The sequence below is a fragment of the Antechinus flavipes genome, chromosome 1, assembly GCF_016432865.1.
Source record: "Antechinus flavipes isolate AdamAnt ecotype Samford, QLD, Australia chromosome 1, AdamAnt_v2, whole genome shotgun sequence".
Classification (NCBI taxonomy): Eukaryota; Metazoa; Chordata; class Mammalia; order Dasyuromorphia; family Dasyuridae; genus Antechinus; species Antechinus flavipes.
Genome location: NC_067398.1, coordinates 62138482 through 62159412, shown reverse-complemented (window position 1 = coordinate 62159412; position 20931 = coordinate 62138482). Strand labels below are relative to the sequence as shown.

General features: G+C 31.5%; 1 protein-coding gene across 2 annotated transcripts in view; it reads left to right on the top strand.

Annotated features, from left to right (window-relative positions):
• Nucleotides 1–20931, top strand: part of FAM120A (family with sequence similarity 120A) — a 147733-nt gene that overhangs the window by 84039 nt on the left and 42763 nt on the right. For both annotated transcript variants that reach the window (XM_051983906.1, XM_051983899.1), the window contains exons 8-10: nucleotides 1092–1179; nucleotides 4033–4257; nucleotides 7248–7422. In XM_051983906.1, the coding sequence (XP_051839866.1) occupies nucleotides 1092–1179; nucleotides 4033–4257; nucleotides 7248–7422 (488 nt within the window). The remainder of the gene's footprint in view (nucleotides 1–1091; nucleotides 1180–4032; nucleotides 4258–7247; nucleotides 7423–20931) is intronic.

The window sequence follows — 20931 nt, the reverse complement described above, 5'->3', positions numbered from 1 at the left end:
TCCTCTATCTCTTACTTGGTTGTAAACTCATCCATATTTGTAAATCTATCTGTTAATTTTTTCTGTGCTACCCTTATTTGTTTATGAGATCTCCCTTTATGTCTAAGTCATGTGCCCATTTTGACCTTCTCTTGGTATATGGAATGAAATGTTGGTCTATGTCTAGTTTTTGCCAGACTGCTTTTCCAGCTTTCCCCAGCAGTTTTTGTCAAATGAGTTCTTGTCTTCAAAGCTTTCTCAAACAATAGGTTACTATGCTCCAGTAGACTTTCTGAAAAATATAAAAGTAGATTTTTATGAATTCTTCATTAATGGTCCATCTCAAATTTTAGTTCACTGCCTCCCTCCCTCTTTCTCTTTCTCTTTCCCTTTTACCCCATGTACTACACTCCCACTTCTGCCTGCTTCCTTTCTTTTTCCAAATGTGGCAGAGAAAAATGGTTCAAACGTATTGGGAGTGCTTCATTGCCAAGGAGGTACTCTTGCTCAGTGACAGCCACATCAGCAGGAAACTGAAAAGAGAGGGCTCCTTTCTGCAAACAGATGGTGGGGTTTTGTTTTGTTTTTTCTTTTTCTCTAAGTCTTTTATTGTTCTACCCACTTTCAGTGTCTTTCTTCTTTTTTTTTCCCCCTCCTTATGCTGGCTTCTCTAGAAGACAAAACTGAGGCTTCTGTTTCTCCAAAGTGGATTCCCATATTGTCCCTTCTTTGAACTTCCACAACATTTATTATCTTTTAGCACTTATCCTTTTTTATTGAATGCTTCCTAATTTTATCTTGATGGGATAGTGAGGATAGAAACTGTATTTGCTATCCTGCAGTTATTATCACACCACCAATTGTTTATAAATACTTAATAAATATTTATCAAATTAGAAATTATAAATGTTCAGTATTTCCTTTTAAGCCTAGCAGCAAAGATGTGATGTTAGTAGTGCTTATATTAATTTCACTGAGTTATTATCTATTCTTTTCTTGAAATAGTAAGGTGCCAGTACTATGGATTCATAGATGAAATCGTGTGACATTTTTGCTATAATGAACTCTTTGTTATAAAGAGATTTGACCTTTAATCTTCCTTTTGTATTCAGCCATGTCAGTGGGAACAAAGTTGGCTGGGAAAAGACAGGAAACCAGTCAGAAACTCAAGCACGTGGAGATCCAGGAGACCAAACAAAGGTAGCATATGTAGATTTTTTTTTTCCTTTAATTATAAAAGTTCTTAAACTTTCAAAGCAAATGAATGCATATTTGTAATTAGCTTAACAAGAAAACTTTTCCTTAGTAATATTAAAATTGAGGAGATTTTTATTATCTCTTCTGATTTCTTACCTTTTGTATCCAATCAATTACCAAGTCCTTACAAGTTTACTTCTGCTATATCTTGCACCCCTCTGCCCTTTTTCCTTTGCTGTGACCTAGTACTGGCTCTTATTGTCAACCACATCTCTTATTTTCCCCTTTGAACACATCTTTTATATCACTGCCAGAAGAATGTTATGTTATTTATATTGAAATTTTAATGTGATGAATAACAACATTAACATTGGATTTGGAGACATAGGTTCAGATCCTTGCTGTTCTACTTTTACTGCCTGTGACCTTGGGCAAATCATTTATTCCTCTAGGCCTTAATTTCCTAATTTTCTAGACTATTATTTTCTCTTCCACTTTACTCTTTGATCCTTTGTTCTTCATGATTCCCTATTGTTACCTTACTTTTTCAAAAGTTATTTTATATTGTTACACTCTACCTTCTAATCAGATTGGCATACTCTTATATTGACAATGTACTTCCCACCTTGACTCATATTGTTCTCTAGACTTGGAATGCCATATTAGCTCTCCCTTTTTTTGCTTCATTAATATCTTAACTGTTCTTTTAAAAGAAAAACTGAAACACACTCTTGTATAAGAAGCCTTTCTAATTCAGTAACTAACAGCTCATCACCTGTGAATTTCACCTAACACTTTGTTTTAACAATTTTCTAATATACTTTAAATGAAGTATGTTATTATTATCTGTATTTGTATTCTCACTAGTAAGTTAAATGCTACACAAGATCAAGGATCGTGTCTTGTCAACTTTGCATCTTCTCTAGATTCTACCATAGGGTCATGCCTACATAAGGTAGCTTATAATTAGATATTCTTCATCAACTCAGTTCTTGACTTTACTCCTGCACAGTTGGCTGGACCATAAATTTGCCAATATAGGACCCATTTATTTCATCTAAAATTTTTAAAAGGCAAAAGAAAAAAGTTTGAATTAACTTAAAACAGATCACAGAGATGGAGTAGTTATAGAGGAAAGAGCAATGCATTTGGAATCTGAAGGCCAGAATATAAAAAGTGGTTCTACTACTTAGGATGTTCGTGATCTTGCAAGTTGCTCAATTTAGAACTTCACTTCTAATCTCTTGGTTTGAAGAAGGATCAAACATGTATAAAATAGTTGCTTAGTACTTTCTGTTTCTTCCAGAACATTTTGACATTTAATATTTTATCTATGTATTACCCTTGTGGCAGTAAAACAGTCTCCCAATTTAAATATAAGTAATCTTGTTATTCTCCTAAACTTCAGTCTTTCATCACTAACTGGTTGCTCCATATTTCCACCTGCATAATCTTGCATTAATCTCAAACTAAGTATGTGTAAAACAGAACTCATTATCTTCCCCTCCCTGAACCTTTCTCACCTTCAGATTTTCTTTTTTATTGTTAAAGTTAACATCTTTTTTTCCCCCAGAAACCCAAATCTACAAACTCTGGGTCATCTTTGATTTTTCTCTCTGGTTCAATGCCCCATAGGTTGCCAAGTACCTCCATAAGATTAATATCTGTCCCTTTTTTGCTACTCAACTGGTCACCACCTCATTCTCCTCCCCCCCCCCCCCGCCCCCTTTCAATACATCCTTCGTGAAGGTGCCAAATAATCTTCCTAAAGTACAGATCTGAGTATATAATTTCCTTGCTCTATAATCATTAGTAACTCCCAGTTGCCTCTGAGATAAAGCACAAACTCCTTCACCCTCCATTTAACTCCTTTGCCTTATTGTCTGACGCTTTCTTTCCAACCCAATTTCACATTAATCTCCTTCATGCTCTTTATATTGTAGCCATATTGGTCATCTTACTGTTACCCATTCATAACATTACATTTCTTTTATCTTTGTCCTTACGCAGGCTGTCTTCCATTTTTAATTCTTTCCTTATCTTTCATCTTAAAATGATGAGTTCCAAGGGTTTGTTGAAATGCCGCTGTCTGTTGAAGGCAGCCTTCTTTTCTCCTCCTAGTTGATAGTGCTTTCTACTTAAGTTATCTATAACTAATCTTTATTCATGTCATCTTCACAATAAAATTGAAATCCCTGGAGGTCAGAGATGATTTTGCTTTTCACCTTTATATTCCAAAATGCCTTTTGTATGGTATATCTATTAATATAATATATCTATTAAGTAGATATTTTTTAAATTCTCTAAGTCACGGATAATGGAGATGAGTTGTTTAGTATCAGTTTTGATTTATCTTTTTAGCTTATGTTTTGAAAAATGAAATTAAGTTTCTAATGTTCTATTTGTTTTTCAAGCTTATTAGAAATGCATTAGAATCTAACAGTATGTTTTACTGTGTATGTTTGAGATGGGGGTAGATGAGGAGTTTATTTCCTTGAGAATAGACCCTCACATTATAATTCAACATTTTTTCCCCAAGTTTTTAACTAGTGGTGCATTTCCTGTATTCCATAATTTCCTTGTTTGCAAAACCCATTGATTGTCTGTACATCGAGACATTTCAGAAGTCACTGAAAGAAGGAATTCACTGCAGAAAGAGCATTGCATTGGCACCTGGGTTTCCACCTTGGCTATCTTTCACTGCCTCACTTTGTGATGGCAGGCGGGTCATATTACTTCTGGCACTTTTTTCCCTCAATCTATAAAAGTTGAGTTGATTGAACTTGATAATTGTTAAATTACCCTCTAGTGTAAGTAATGTGATTGTTAAAGTTTTTTTCCTTTTCTTTCTTCTAGGCAGAAGGTTCCTCTACTGCCTCTTCAGGAAGCCAGATAGCTGAAGGGAAAGGGAACCAAGCCAACACTGCACAAATCCCCTGCCTTTTGTCAATGCCCACCAGGAACCACATGGATATTACCACACCTCCATTACCTCCTGTTGCACCAGAAGTATTGAGAGTAGCAGAGCACAGGCACAAGAAGGGATTAATGTATCCCTACATCTTTCATATTCTTACAAAGGTATTATCTAAGATGTCACTAGTATTACTGGGTTTATAGATGGTAATTTTTTCTTTTTTTTTTTTAAATTATAGTTTTTCTGTGTACCTTTACAAAGTGTATTCTGAAAATAATGTCACTATACTGCAAATTTTTTTTTTCTGAAACAGGAATGGAACATATCAAATTGCACAAAAATTTTTCCCTAACTACCACTTTATTGCACTAAGACAGTCTATTTACTTGTTGTAGATATGATTACTTCATTATAGATATGAGGGTTTTTTTCTTCAGTTTAGTGTAAAATCTATTTTAAATTTTTCTTCTACTTAAAGAGCAACATATTACCTAAATTATCTTTGGATTTCTTGTTTTTTCCATTTTGATTTTACATTAAAAATTTTTTTTCCATAGATTAATTTGAGGTTTTATTCTAATTTTAAATAGTCTCTAATATGTACAACTTATTGTTTGCCTTTTAAGTGGCTAATGTGTTCTGTATTTTGACATGTTCATCTAATTGGAGACAATTTTGTAATGATTAATTGAAATGTAATAAGTCAGGATGTTTCATGCTGAATGTGCATAAAATCAGAAAATGCAGCGATCTTTTTCACATAAATGTACTTTAATTTTTAAGTATCTTTCTAAGTGTATATCTACATATATATGTTATTTTGGTATAGAATTTTAGGAAATCTTTCCCCCCCAGTTCTAAAGGTTATGTACAATTAATTTTTACACTGATTTCCACGTTTTCTTTATGCAATAGTCATAGGCCTTACCTTATAGTATAGGGAAAAAAGGAACTTTGCTCATCATTCAGTTTGTTAATTAACATGTAAATTTTAAATTGTTTCATAGAAACACTACTTCCCTTTGTGTAGGGAGAACCTTTCAGTCAGAAGTTTCTTTTCCATTTTAAGATAATTCCATTTGAAATTTGTAGACAGCACTTGATTGACATAGGAAAAAACCACACACACAAACACAAAATTCCATAGGACTTCTGAGATGGATTTATTTTTGTAGGTAGTTTTAACTGATGAGCGCCAGTCCTGCTTAGTTTTATAAATTAGAAACCAGGGGTATTCAATCTATCACTGTTTATCCCAGGGCCTTCTATTTGTTCCTTAAATTGTAATTGCTTCTGATTCACTGCATTATTGGATTAAGATGTATGTGTGCAACATCACTTTTAATTTATCTTATTTTTGAGATGGAAAAGTTTTTGAACTTGAACAGAAGTTGAAATGGATAAGTGCTAAATGATCACTGTAGGAAAAGGAAGAGGGCTTAATCCTCTAGAGAACCAACCGATTATAAATGCTGCAGACTCTTCCCCTCTGTATTTTTCTAGATGTCAAGTTCTCTGAAATCACCTGGTTGTATCAAAATAATCAGATCTACACGTTGATGTATATACTCCTCAATTTATGTATAACTGTTAAAATCCAAAAGAAAATCATATAGTATTGTGTGCATCTGCATTTAACTAATATTTATTATTCTCATAATTATTTTAAAGACAAACATTCACAAACTATGAGATACTACTGTTTGTCATTAAGACAACTTATTTATTCGAGTTTGCAATTTAGAAATAAGGGCATTCTTGAATCCAGGAAAACACAAATCAAAAAATATGTACTGAGTTAAATCTGTTTCTATGTGAAAATTGACTTGGTAAAAACATTTTCAGCGAGATAATACTTGAAAACTTTTTGGAATGGTATTTTCTGTTGAAAAACTAATCCTCCCAAGACAAAAACATTTCAAAGATATTGTCTACATCTGACTATATCAAAGAGATAGTTTCCTAAAGAATTTTTAGTTTAAGAATTTACAAAATATAGTAAGTAATTTAACTTTGCTGGGGAAGTTAGGATATTGGAACTACCCAGGGGATAAATAATAGTATCATAGTAATCATGAAACTACATGTAGAATTAGAACCTATTCATAGTTTAATGTGACATATGATTGATTTCTGGTGTCAAATTGTATTTGGAAAATCAATTTATTATTGTATCAACCATTGTTAGATGGTGCTAAGATAGTTTATTCTTATATTGTGAATACAAAATTAATTAAAAAAAAAACACACAGGTAACCTAAGTCACAAAAAATCCTAAAACATGCCTCTTTCTAGGGTGTAAAACAGTGTACCTAAGCCAGTGAAGTTATTTTGGAGCCCTTTTGGAAGATGAACCTCTTATTCTCTATTAGCTAGAGAACATCTTAAAACAGTGGTTGGGAAAGGAGGGAAGGGAAGGGGATCGGAGGGGAGGGGAGGGAGAGAGAAGATGAAGAAATCCAGCCTGGCCTTTGTGAGGTTGCAGCTAGTTGTTGTGAATTCAACCATATTTGTTGAGCATTTACTATATCATAACAAAAGAATTAATACATTAAGACATAAATTATTGTCATTTCAAAAGTTTATTTTAGGTAAGTCAGTTTTTAAGATAGAATAATCTGTGCAGAAAAGGTAAGAAAAGTTTAGTCAAACTCTTTATTTTCTTAGAAAACTGGGAGTCATTCCCTTGAGTTTTAAGATATGCAGTGTAGGCTTACTTATTAAATAATATAAGGTTTATTACTTGTATTTTTATACAATTAAATATATAACTTCATGAAATAGTTTTGTATATTAATTTTCTTATCTGTTAAAATCGCATAATCTTAGAATGGGAAATCCTTAAGGGATCACTTATCTGATAAGATTTTTCTAAGCCATTGCAGTGTTTTGATCAAAGGATTTTTTTCTTTCCTAATTTGAGAACTAAAATAGTGAAAACTGTATTTTAAGCTCTAAAAACAGGTTTTTGACTACAGACCACTAAATGAACTACATCAAACACTTTAGTACTGGTTTCTTTTAAGATGGCCATTTAATTTAGACTAGCATTGAAAAAATGTTTTAAAAGGGATTATACGGTATATTTCTGTAAGTTTTTTTTTAATTCAACATGAAAAATGTGCAATATTATTCTGCTTTCTTCCATGCAAAGGGTGAAATCAAAATTGCTGTTTCTATTGAAGATGAAGCCAACAAAGACCTGCCTCCTGCTGCTCTGCTTTATAGGCCAGTTCGTCAGTATGTTTACGGAGTCCTGTTTAGTTTGGCAGAAAGCAGAAAGAAAACTGAAAGACTTGCTTTTAGAAAGAACAGACTTCCACCAGAATGTATGTACTGTAAAATCCATTGTTTGCTTTCTTCAGTACCTCATAATCTTTTGTGCATTTTCCAAAGGTTTAGATCAGACATTATTCAATTAGTTTTGAGGACCTCATAAATGTAACAAAGGTGAGAGACTTCTATCTGGGCAGCAGGGCAAGATTTGAGATTTGGAGGGGGGAGAAGCCTATCACTGGTCTTTCTCTCATTATATTATCTTACTTTAATAAAACAATTAAATGTTAAATTTTTATTTCATACTGAAAGTGGACATGAAAAGTATGCTTCCTGACACTTGTTTCCTTTCTGTAATCAGTATATTTTATTCCACAGTATGTGCTTAAGTACATATGTTGTGGTTTTAAATTTTAAATTTAAACTTTTTGAGATGCAGTATGTCTGTGAATTTCTAGTGTGTTTGCTGAAACTCATGAAAATACTCTGGTGTCTTTTCTGCTCTAATTCAAGGTGTTCTTTTTTTCTTTAAGTTTTGAACTCATGGCATTTGTAGTATGATTTTATTGCATCATTAATAAGACTGTTATCACAATTTTTCACAAAGTCCACTTAAAATTTGTGTACTGGTCAACAGCTTATTAAACCATTTAGGGGAGACTAAAAACATCTTTGAAATGTTGACTTTTTAAAATCTTTTCCTCACAACTATGTAGGGGTTAAGCGATGTTGTAAAAAAAATGTTATTCCCTCCTCAGAAATTTTATTTAGTAATGGAGATAATAAATGTGTTGTTATTTTGTGTTGTGTACAAAAATTTTCAAAAGAAAGCAAAAGAAACTCTACATCAAATTATATTTTATCATGAATTTTAGACAAAAATTGTTACTAATAAATTAACTAAAAATTATCTTGGATACATCTGAAATAGTAAAAGACAAAAAAGTTTCTTAAAAATTCTTTAGGTCTTATGAATGTAACTGATTATAGATCACATACTGAGGATAAAGCTTTTTAACACAGAGTTAAACTTGAAGAGTATTTTGAAATTTTCTAAATAACATTTTTATTTGTTACTTGAATATTTTATAGCGTAGTCATTTAAGTATGATTGTAACATAAGTTTTATTTCATTTCCTGTGACAATACCACACAATTCTTTGGGTTGTTATAAAGTTAATTGGCTAACACTGTCATTAGTTGAAAGTATATGATTAGTGATTGCTGTTTTATTATTCTTTGAATAATATGTACTTGAAGGGTATATATTATGGTACTTCTTGGTATTGTAATGGAAAGATTCTTTCCAATGCTTTATAGTATGCATTTAAATGTATATATTGCCTTTTCCCCCCCTGACTATGCCTCATATATTCTGTTTTAACTACCTTGACTCTACTTATACATTTTCATTTATCTTACACAAAGATGTTGCTTGGACTTTCTTTTGGAATAGTGACCTATCTCTCTCCCTTCCTTCAAATGTAAGGACAAAGAAATTAATTTGAAAATTTAAGATAAAATTTAAGTGATAGGAACCTAAAATGTATGATATTTTGCCATCATACTGTATTTCATTTATTTATTCTCTGATCAGAATTTCATGATGGTTTCCACTGGCATGATGAATGTCAACACAAGATCTAAGGTTCCTGAATATTTGTGTCTAAACCACTTGACTTCCAATAATATAATCCTAATTGGTGTTTATGCTTTAAGATTATAGAGACTTATTTTATAGCAACTACTGTATATCACCCTTAAAGATGTTTTATGATCATAATCTGAATTGAAAATGATTTTTACTTTAACTTATCATGAATTCTAAAATTTATTTCAAGCTTCTTGATCCTTTTGTGATCACAGGTACATAAAATGCGCTTTGAATAAGACAAACCAGTTTTACCATTCTGTAATTTATAATGTCAATGCTAAATAATGTAGGTTAGTTTAAGCACCATAAATTCTACTATGATTGACTATACCATTAGTTTTAACTTTTGAAATTTTTTAAGATGTCCAAGTTTATGGGCTTTCCAAAGTAATTAAAAAAAATTTAATAAGCTTGATGAAGATCATTTATCAGTCTTTATTTTTCTGCCTTTTTTTTCCTCCTGAGGCAATTGAGGTTAAGTGACTTGCCCAGAGTCACACAGCTAGGAAGTATTAAGTGTCAGATTTGAACTCAGGTCCTCCTGAATTCAGGGTTGGTGCTACCTTTCTGACTTTTTAATGCAGCTAAACCTTTTCTTTTCTGTCATATTGATGTTTGAAATAGCTTTCATGTACTGGAAGTATTCTGTTAGCATTATTATAGTATCCACTACTTAAGAAAGAACAAAAAAGTATATAACAAAGATATGGAGGAAGAAAAGTAAATTTGAGTAAAAGCTATGATCCTCCAATTCTGAAATAAGTGTTGACATTTTCTTTTGCTCTCTCTCTCTCTATATATATACATATATGTGTGTGTGTGTGTGTGTGTGTGTGTGTGTGTGTGTGTGTGTGTGTGTGTATGTGTATATATTTGTGTATAAATACACAAACCTCTTACATATTTAGGTAACATTATGATTTTTCCTGTTCATAATTTTTTAAAAACTTGTTCAGACATTCTCTAATATACTTAAAAGTATTTTACAATTACTTGCTATTGAAAGACAATGCCATTAGTATTTTTGGACATGTGTGCTCTTTTCCTCTTTCTTTGGTCTTTTTTGGGTATAAATTTAGTATCGGTATCTCTAGGCCAAAGGTATATGCAGTTTGATAATATTTTGACCAAATTTCAAATTATTTTCCAGATGTGGCTAGACTAATTCACAGTTCCATCAACAATATATTAATGTACTTATTTCCCTTCTGCAATATTTCATTTGTCATACTCATTTCAATGTCATTTTCTCTTTTTGTCAGCTTTGAAAATTTCTTTCATTACCAATGATTTAAAGTGTTTTTTCCTATGACTATTAATAGCTTGAATTTCTCCCTCTGAAACCTTTGTTCCTAACCTTGGATCATCAGTTGGGATAATGATTCTTATCATTATATAAGACATAGGGAGAACTGATTCAGATGCTTAATGGTAAAAATCATTTTTTCATTTTTCAGTGAAACTTTCTGCAGAGATAGCAGCCAACTATTATAAATAATATATATTATATCTAAGCTGAACATTTCTTTCCTAATCCTGTAGTACTCAGGAGACTGCCTTGCTTATAATAGATACACAAAAATATTTGGTCAGGTTGGCTTTAGAATAAAGATTTTTTTTAAATTCTCATAATTATTATTGGGGATAATATCCTAACTTTTTTAATTTTTAAGGAAATAATATCATTTAAGAGGAAGAATGAAGCTAAACATTTTCACATTCAGGGGTCATTAAAAGCAGCTATAAAGAAACAGCTGTTTTCCCAGGTTACTGCTGTTGTTAAAAAGCAGTTCAGTGTATCTAGAATTATCCTGGGAATGTTTGGTGAAGATAACTATAAAATCATTTTAAACAATATAGTAGCTATATCTATATGGAAATAAAGGTATGTCATTCCCCTCCCTCCCATTAATTGAAGGATTTCTATTGTAATAAGAAGAGCTGCTAATTTTTTTTTTTTAATCACGAAAGAAAAATTAGGACTTTTAGACATCATATGGGCTTTGAAGTGGGGTGGCAGGGAATAGATAAATTAGAGAAAGGTGGAAATGATTTAGAAAAGCCTGTTAAGAAATAGTGTTTCCATCATTACAGTGTCTATATCATTCACCTCTACACAAAAAAAAAAAGTCTTCTTCAGCAGTACTTAGAATTTTTCACATTGTTACTAACTGTAATTTTATCAAGTAGAAGTTCATTATGAGTAAACTTCTTTCAGAAGCATAAAGGGATAGAGGGAAAGGTTGATAGAAGTTATTTCAATTATTTTGATTTGAGGAATAGTATTGATCTCCCATAAGCACCTCAGAACCACATTATTTCAAATGCTATGCTTTTTCTTTCCCGGGAACTCTACATGTCTTGACTTCTCTGTTTCTATTGAGGACACAACTCAATTCCATTGGCCCTGGTCCATGACTTCAGAATTCACTCATCAATGTCTCTTCTCAGTCAGCGGTTTAATTCTTTTTCATTCTGTTTCCATAAGATCTTTAATCTTTAATCTTTTGATTCATTTAATCCCTTTTGCTTCATCCTGACTTTTTCTGCACCTGCTGCTTCACTCACTCAATTGGACCATTAGAGACCACATGAAGGTGAAGCTAAGGGACCAACTGTTTTTTTCCACCCTTTAGCCAGGAGTATACTCCCTGTTTACCTTTGTTGAGCTTGTATTCCACTAAATTCTCAGATACTTTTTTTAAATCGGCTGTTATCTAGCCATTCAGTTTTATATTTATAAAGTTAGTTGGGGTTTTTTTTTTTTGAACCCACACAGAAGGCTTAACATTGATCTTTATCAAATTTTGTTTTACTACATGTGATGCTCAATATTTGTATAAACATTGGGAGGTATATTCAAGTTTAAAGGGCCAAGTGAAGATGAAGAGCCAATAGAAAAGTAATAAAGAGATCAGAGAGAAAGGAGAGCAAAGGTGACATCAAGAAACAGAGAGTGGGATGCAATGGATAGGGCACTGGCCTTGGAATCAGAAGAACCTGAGTTCAAATGCAGCCTCAGACACTTTATCATTTTTTTAGCTGTGTGACCCTAGATGAGTCACTTAACCTGAGGTGCCTCATCAAAAAAAATCTTATAAAAGTTAATGTTGAAAACTATCTATATGTAATTGGAAAAAAAATATATTAATTGGGCAAAAAAAAAAAACCTTTTAAATAAAGGAATTAAATGCTTGTATCTTTAAACAATAAGATACTTTTTTAATCTAATCTTGTGATAAAAGATATTGATGTATCTTCTTTGGAGACTCATATTTGAATCATTTCTAATTGACTACATAGAAAAACTTAGTTGAGTATGCCAATTTATGCTTATTTCAGAAAAATTGAAATTTTTTATAGTTTTAATTTTGATTGGAAGAGCTGTTTTGATTTTAAGTAAGTAGACTTGGGTTTTACTTTTGATTCTACTATATTTATTACCTTTTTAACTTTGGATAATTTATTTAATTTGTTATAAGGAAATAGAACTAAATGATCACTTCCAATTCTAAATCCTTTAATGGTGGGAGTGAATTTTTTTTTTTTTTTATGCCTTGAATTCTAGCTAAAGAATGGTAGCTTAGCAGAAGTATAGGAAGTACCCAAAATCTTTGTGTGTGGTTGTAAGACTGCTGAAGTTATTAAAACTTGACGATACTTTGGTAAATTTTGGAGCATGATTTCTTAAACTAATGAAGCCATTTCTTAATTAAATATTAAGTACTTTTATGTGCAATAGCACACTGTTGGGAGTGTTGAGGATTTATAATGATAAAGGTAATTCCCTTCCTGAAGGAGCATAGTATTGTCATAATATGCCTTTGTGGAATGATATACTGAAACTTTTTTTTTTATGTCCTTGAAGTTTCTGTGTTGAGAGAAACTTTTACTGAGTCTTATGGGAAAATTAATCCTTCTATGTTGGCCCTGAAATATGAAATAGACCCTGTACTGGGATTTATGATATAGTTGTTTCTTAATTAAAATTTTTAAATTAACAATTATTTCTCATTTTTATAAGTTTTTTGGTCATCTCAAATGTGATGTGAAGCATTTCTTTTTTTTTTCTTTTTTAAAAATTAATAGTATTTTGTTTTTCCAAATACAGATAATTTTCAGCATTCACCTTTGCAAAACCTTGTGTTCTGAATTTTTCTCTATTGCCCTTCCCCTCTCCTGGATATCAAGCAATCCAATCTAGGTTAAACATGTGCAATTTGAAGAATTTCTTAATAGCCTTAGCACTAGAAAAAAAATTCTGAAGGGGAACTAATTTTTCTCACGTATACAGCAAAATTAAAAGTTTGAAATTTAAAATTATCACTTTATGCACCTAACTCAAAAATATTTCAGTATAGAACTGTTAAACCAGTTTAATAATAACGTTTATTGGATTGTAAATTTCCACCAATTCTTTCCTTCTCCCACGTTTTAGATGATTAGAACCATATTTCAAAATATAGCTCTACTGAATCCATATACAATTTTTTATGTATGAAACTCACCTTCATTTTTTCACGTTTATGCCATCCTCTTATGAAAATTAATTCATCTCTAAGAAGTCTTGTTACTTTTAAGCATGATAATGTACAGAAGTGTGGAGGAACATACAATTATGTTATTTCCCCAGAATTCATGTGGCCAAGATTGTCTATATTGTAGGTGAAGAGTAATTAATAGAGGATCTTCAGCTTCCCAGTTCTTCTACATTCCACAGGTGACCACTTCTTCCTTTTGTTTTACAAACTTTTCATAAATAATTGAGGCAGCTAGAATTGTTGAGTTTTTTCCTTCCTCATCATCAACGCAGAACAGGAAAGTAATATATGTATGAACTCTGTGTTATTGACTATATTACTTACACCCTTGCCTGTGCAATTCATTTGACTATTAACACAAGTGACTTAAACATTTAGAGAGAACTTAACACTTGAGAATCCTGGGTGAATCTTTTTGACAGATTATAATATAGATCTACACCTTGTTTTTGTTTTTTTGAGATAGTTGTGATTAAGTGACTTGGCCAAAGTCGCACACCTAGGAAGTATTAAGTGTCTGAGGCCAAATTTGAACTCAGGTCTTCCTGACTTCAGGGGCAGTACTCAATCCTCTGTGCTATCTAGCTACTTCTAAATTCACATCTTGATAAAATCTTAAAGGAAAATTTTGAAATCGTTCTTAACCAAGAAAGTAGGTATGACCTCTTTAGTCTTCATTTGCTTTATTTTTTTAAAAAAATTTTTATCTCTTTTGTTTTTTAGTAATGCTTTTATGTCCAGATATATATTTCCTCTATATAGAACCAGCAAAAATGGTCCAGACCCAGCAAAAGCCATCCCTTGTAATAAAGAATAAAAAAAGAAGACTGGAGTTGGGGGAGGCTGGTCAAAACTAGCCATTGTCTTCATTAGTCAAATATGATAGTTCATGCTTGTAGTCCTCCCCTTCTATAAAGAAGTGAGGATATTGCATTTTTAAAATTGCTTCTTTGAGGCTAGTCTTGATTATTACAATTACATTTTATTCAGTTTCATGGGGTTGTTTTTGTTCTTTCTGTTCGTATTGTTAGAAGTCTGGTGCATGTTTTCTTTATTTGCTTACTCTCATTTTTCATTTAAGTCTTCCTCAGCTTCTCTTGATTTGTCATTCATTGTTTCTTATGTCTCAGTCACATATATTCAGGAGCTGCAGTTTATTTAACCTTTTTCCATTTTCATTTCTTTGCTACCACAAAAATGGGATCTATTGTGGCATATGTGGAATCTTTTTTTTTTCTATCTGACCTTCTTATGGATACCGTGTGTGTGTGTGTGTGTGTGTGTATGTGACAGAGAGAGAGAGAGCGTGCTCACGAGCACATGCACAACACACCTCAAGAACTGGGGCTAAATGGGTAAAGGGAGGGTAGTATAAACTATAGGGAGGCAGTCCTAAAATTTAACACAAAGAAGGTATTTTCATTAAACCTAATGGTAGGTTTAAAATATTGTGATAAGAGACATATACCATGACTATTATATTATTTTTTAAAAGAATTATCCATTTTTCATTCTTCTGCAATTTAGAACAAGAAGAAAACTACAAAAAGGGAATGGATGTCTTGGGACATTTCATTAATGTTTTTTTGGTAGCCTGATAATTTATATACTTGCCACCATACATTTAAGTAATTCCAGAGTAAAATCATTTAGACTGTATTTTTGAGTAACACATTTTGAACATTTTGCAAAATTCAGGATTGTGGAGTATATTAAATGTATTATTTATGAAAAATGAATGGTAATTTAGTGTTTTTCTACCATGACTTTTAGGAAAGGTGGTCACCATTTTATTCTGTATGGCATATCTCTGATTCTTTGTACTCTCTATTTCAGAAAAGTTGAATGGCTCAGGCACAGTGACCATTCAGAAGTTAACAGAACAACTGTGGGGAATCTAAATGTTGTTAGAAGTCATTTTTTAAAATTTTGGGTCACTATTTCCTTCAAAAGATTTGACATACTGAATCTCTTCTGTGACTTTTATTCTGGGAATAATGTGAATAAGGAAAAGACATGATATAAAAGCCTTGCAATATACAACAAAGATAGCCAATGTTTCATGTATGATGAGGATCAATTCATTCTAAAGCCAAAAGGTTGGAGTTAAATCTGGCATTTACCAGTGGGATTTGGAGAGAAGAATATGGGTTCACCTTGCTATCTGATAGATGAATGTCAGATTTGGGCAGTTGCACTAGATAAAGTCTCTAAGCATAAGGAAATAGTGATTGCATGAATCCCATTTATGGTAAAAACATACATTCATCTTGTAGGGCCCTCCAGGTTTATAGAGCACTTGATCCCTCAAAGCCGGTAATGTTAGTATAAGGTGTAAAGTGGCTGCTGGGGCCTAACAATCACAGAGAGGCTGAGCCAGCTCAAATCCATGTCTGATGTTATTTCCTTTATTCTTTTCCTTACTTATCCCCTGCACTTTGTCTTCCAATAAAGATTGGAAATTTATGAAATGCTCATTAACTTAGATTAAGCTCAACCTGATTTTTCTGCTATTCTTCTCACCTGGCTATAAGAAACAGAAAGATTTAGAAATGAAATCTAAACATTTATTTCTCCAAATAGATTAGTAATGGAGATTAAAAATGAATTAAGGTCTTTATATTAAATTACAGAGATACTGAAAATAATTTGAATTAACTTTATTAGAATAGACATTAAAATGAGCTACTTGACACTTTATTTTCTCTCAACATTTCAATGAATCACTCATTAGGAAGAGTAAAAGAATGGGCAGGGGTTACAAACATATCTTTTATGCATCTTTTAAAAGTAAAATTATTGTTTACTAAAGGGCATTTTTACTACTTGCCTTCATTTGTTTTCCTTTTGCAAAATGCTACCCTCTCTAGGGGAACTTCATTGGAGCCCTAAACATTTTCATTGGTCCATATCTTTTTTTCCCCTATTCTAAACATTTAACAGTACACATTTTAAAAAATATCTTGTGGAGCTCTTTGATCTATAAAATATTTTAAAGATTGTGTTTACTTTTAATTGCCCAATACCAAGACTCACATTCTTCATTTTACTGTGTTCATAATTCTCTAAAATTATTGAATTTTTTTTTTTTTACTATTTTGCTTTTTTCCTTTTCATAGGATTGAAAGCAGCTCTGGGAAAATTGTGTTTAGATTTTATACCTCATACAATTTGCCTTCAACTTCCTTCACCCTGAATCCTTTGACTTGACATCATGTCTGCTATCTTGAAGACAAATTTATAAAAATCCTTGTCAGGAATGTTTGTGACAGGGAATATAAATGCTTTTAACTTCCAGGTGATGAAAGATCATGGAAATGACAAATAAAAATTTGAACCTGAATTTTGTTTGTAATATAGAAAATGATTTACTACATAGTACTTAGGAAAATTCAGTGGACCAACTACTTTGAACATGTAGATAGAGAATGTAGAATATTCCCATTTGTTTTTTGAGGCTCCTGCAGCCTCAGTGACCAAAGCCATTGTGGAAACAACAATATTCAATTTAGTAGTAACCAAGTTTCCCTTGTTTTTATTTTTAGAAACTTTAATTTTGCACAAGTAAATGCCTACAGGATTAATAGTTTTTGAAACTAATTTTAAGCTGAGAACAAACCGAGAAATAGTATTGATTTTGAAAGTTCTGTTATTCTTCAAACGTCAAGTCAGAGAATGTTGGAATAAAGAGTTGAAAGACCAGCTCCATCATTTTGTAGATAATCAAAATCCCAGAGGATTAGTAATGGTATTGAAATCAAGTTATTGGTCCCCTCATTAGTTTAGTATTCTTTTCCTACACCATCCCTTCCATCTGTGTTTCTGGTTTTTATTTTATTTTAATTTTGAGGGACAGTAAGGAAAAGGGGAAATGTATTGTGCTTAAATTCAGAAAAACCTGCAATCACATCCTGCTTTTGTGGAGCTTCGTCGTTATGTGACTGGGTGTAAATTACTTATTTGAGCTTTTAAGTCAGCTCTGACTTTAGGTTATAACAGGATTCTGTGGTTGGAGGGAATTCCCACACCAGTGATTAACATCTTTTTTTTTAAAGTGGAGAGGGTTGGAATAGAAGGAAAAAGAGATCAGGTACATGAAAAGAAATGACATGATGTACTGAAGAAAGAGATGCATTCGGTCAAGAGATCCAGGAAGTCCTGGGTTCCAAATCCCATCTAATACTTAACAGCTGAATGATACCAGAGAATTCTTAGAACTGTAGACAATTGTTTGAAATTATAAATTGCAAAAAAATAAATAAATAATTTTTTGTGCAAAATTTCCTTATCTAGGGATTTCCTATATCATTATAATCATAGGCTTATACCTTATCTTTTCTCCCTTTAAAAAGTAGTAATCCTGTGATTAATCATTTCTACTGAAAATGGGGTAGAGGGAAACTAAGGAAACCTAATAACTATGATTTCAAACTAATATACTAGAAGTAGTTGAATTGTTGAATTGAAAATTTTTCCATTCAGAGCTTTAAAAAGAGCTTACTTTTTTTAGGTATTGTTTAGGTGATGACATGTCAAAAGTAAAGAAATGAAATTCAACAATATTAGCAGCTGCTTAAGGGTGGGATCTATATCTTTATATGTATTTTTCATTAGTCTTCAGAAAATTCTGCAGGGACTGTTTAATATATAAAATGCATACTACTGGGAATGTGAGGGTGGAATTCACAATTTTATGCATGTAATTACTGAAGAAATTTTGATTTGAGTGCCCCTTACAACACTGTCATGGTATCTGAGTTAAAAAATCTGGAAATCATTAATAAGATTATATTCACAAAATATTAAATAAAGATATATAATTTTGATGTCACAAATGATGCAGAACTTAATCAATTCATAGTCCTCTGCCAAATGACTTGGATACTCTTGGATACCCCAGGACCATGAAAAAGACCTCCAACTCAGCCATCTTGGAGTTTGCTTTTGAGAGCCTAAGAAAATCTATAAGGACTGAGGTGATTCAAAGAGGACTTTGTATTAAATTACAGGGATCCAGTCGCTTGTTATCCTACACTAAGGAGAATTTTAACTAAATTTATTGGAAATAGATTGCATTCAAATGGGCTATTTAACACTTAATTTTATTTTCTCACTATATTTCAACAAATCATTCATTGATTCCACTATGGTAAATCCAAGTGAGAAATAATAAATGGGTGAAAAGAACAAGAATAACTGATAGAAAGTAATTAATGGTGTACCTGAAGTAATTATAGATTAAATAAAAGTTTTTGTTTCCTCAGAAAAGCACAAAAACATTCTCTGATGTAAAATCATAGATATTAACTAAACTTCATTGATAAGATCTGTAACATAATTGTCTTGAACTATAATATCCAAAGAGGGGAAAAAACTAATGCATGTTAATCCATAAATCAAGGATAAAGGCATATAAGTTGGTGTATTTACATCCTGTAGTATTGAAACAGGTACATTTCTAGAAAAGCTAGTCTTCCTTTAATATCAAGGATCTGATAAAATTAATACAAACTGCTTTTTTTTTCCCCATGGTATGTAACGATGACATATATAAAAAGACTTTGAAAGAAATATTGTCAATATTCTGTATTTAGCAGACACCACTTAGATTGCTTTTTTTTTTTTTTAACATTTTATAGTACTTGACTCAGAAAAATGAAAACCTGGTTTTCTGATTACAGTTTATAAAACCTGAATGATTATTAGAGTGTGAGCCTAAGGGCAGGAACAAGTTGTGTCATTTTTTTTTCTTAGTTTGTATGTAGCTCTTCTGAATATTGATAATACCTATAAATGTGCCTGTATACATGTATGTACAGATATATACACATACTGACAAAATAATGTGAGATGTCTAAAACTTTTCTTTCAAAATCTTTCCAAAACATAAATACTTGTATGTATAAAAGATCCATAATTTTATCAATATCTTTACTCCTTATACTGACATAGATCACAAACCTTTTACCCCCTGAATAAAGTTTCTTGAATATATTCAGAAAATTTCAAAAGATAAAAGAAACTTTTCAAATGATAGCAGTAGTAAAATAATAAGAGAAGTATTTCTTTTATGTTTGTCTGATGTAGTCATTAAAAAGATCAGTTTTAAATGAAATGGCAAGTAATGTTGATTAATCATTAGGAAATGGAATGACTTATAAGATTAGGCTCTATCATTCTTGCTATGTCATTATATGACTTACTGAAGTTACTTAAATCTTTGAAAAAGTCTTAAAGATTTACTTTTATTTATTTATTTATTTTGCTGGTGGAATACTTTGGTGTCAAGTCTAATTTTTCACTTTATTTTATGAAAGATCATAATCTGTATTAAAATAGTAATTAAGCAGTCATTCATTGATTAGTTCTGGTATCAACATCTCTGCTTCAGAATGTTTTTTTGGTGTAGTTCATCTATTAACATAGTGGACTTTGCTTTATGAAATCCTCAATACAAGAGTATGATTATTACTTTTATAGGATGCACTGATGCTAAAATTAGAATTTATGGTATGAGTCAATCAAGTATTAAGTGCTTACAATATGCTATGTTTTCTATTCAGCCTAAGTTGTCATGTTTAGTTATCTATATTTAGCCAGCTCTAGTTGTACTTTTGTAGTTGGCCTGGTCTGTGCTAGCTTCAAAAATCTCCTTGCTAGTTATACAAGTAAAACAAATTATTTATTATCGTTTTTTGGGTTTGGGGTGAAATTTTAAAAACATGTTTAAATTAATAATTCTTTGAGAATTTAATTTGCTTCTAGGTGATAGAGAGTAATTGTATTGTAATTTGCCTAATATGGGTCTATGCATAATTTGGAAGTTTGGAAATGTGTGTGTGTGTATGGTTTTTATAAGTATTATTTATTGCTGCTAATATCTTCCCCTTTCCTTTAAAAAAATTTTTTGTTAGTATATAGCCTTTGTTTTTGTTTTACATCAACATAAAACTTTTTACTTTTTAAAGTGAAAAACTTTTAATATGTCATTTATTTTGTATTTAAACTTAATTTATTTTAATTTGTTCCTATTTGGTTTGAAATTTCAGATTCTTGAGTTTTATATATAATTGAACACTTAGGTGGTTTTGAGCCAGTTACTAAATTATTATTACTTGCCAGTCTTTAAAATGAGACAATAATAATTCTGTGTCTGTAAATTTAGAGAACCTTAGATAAAAGGAGAATGAAAGGAAATTTAGACTCCTTTCTAGTAGCTGTATAAAAGGATATAAAAGGAGAGAAATTAAGTCTTGTAAATTAATTGCAGTGTGTCCTAAGGGGTGTGGTGGTTTTGCAATGCTTTATAAACTAAAGTATATAAATTATATTATTAACTTGTTAGGTAAAAATAATTAAAACAAAAA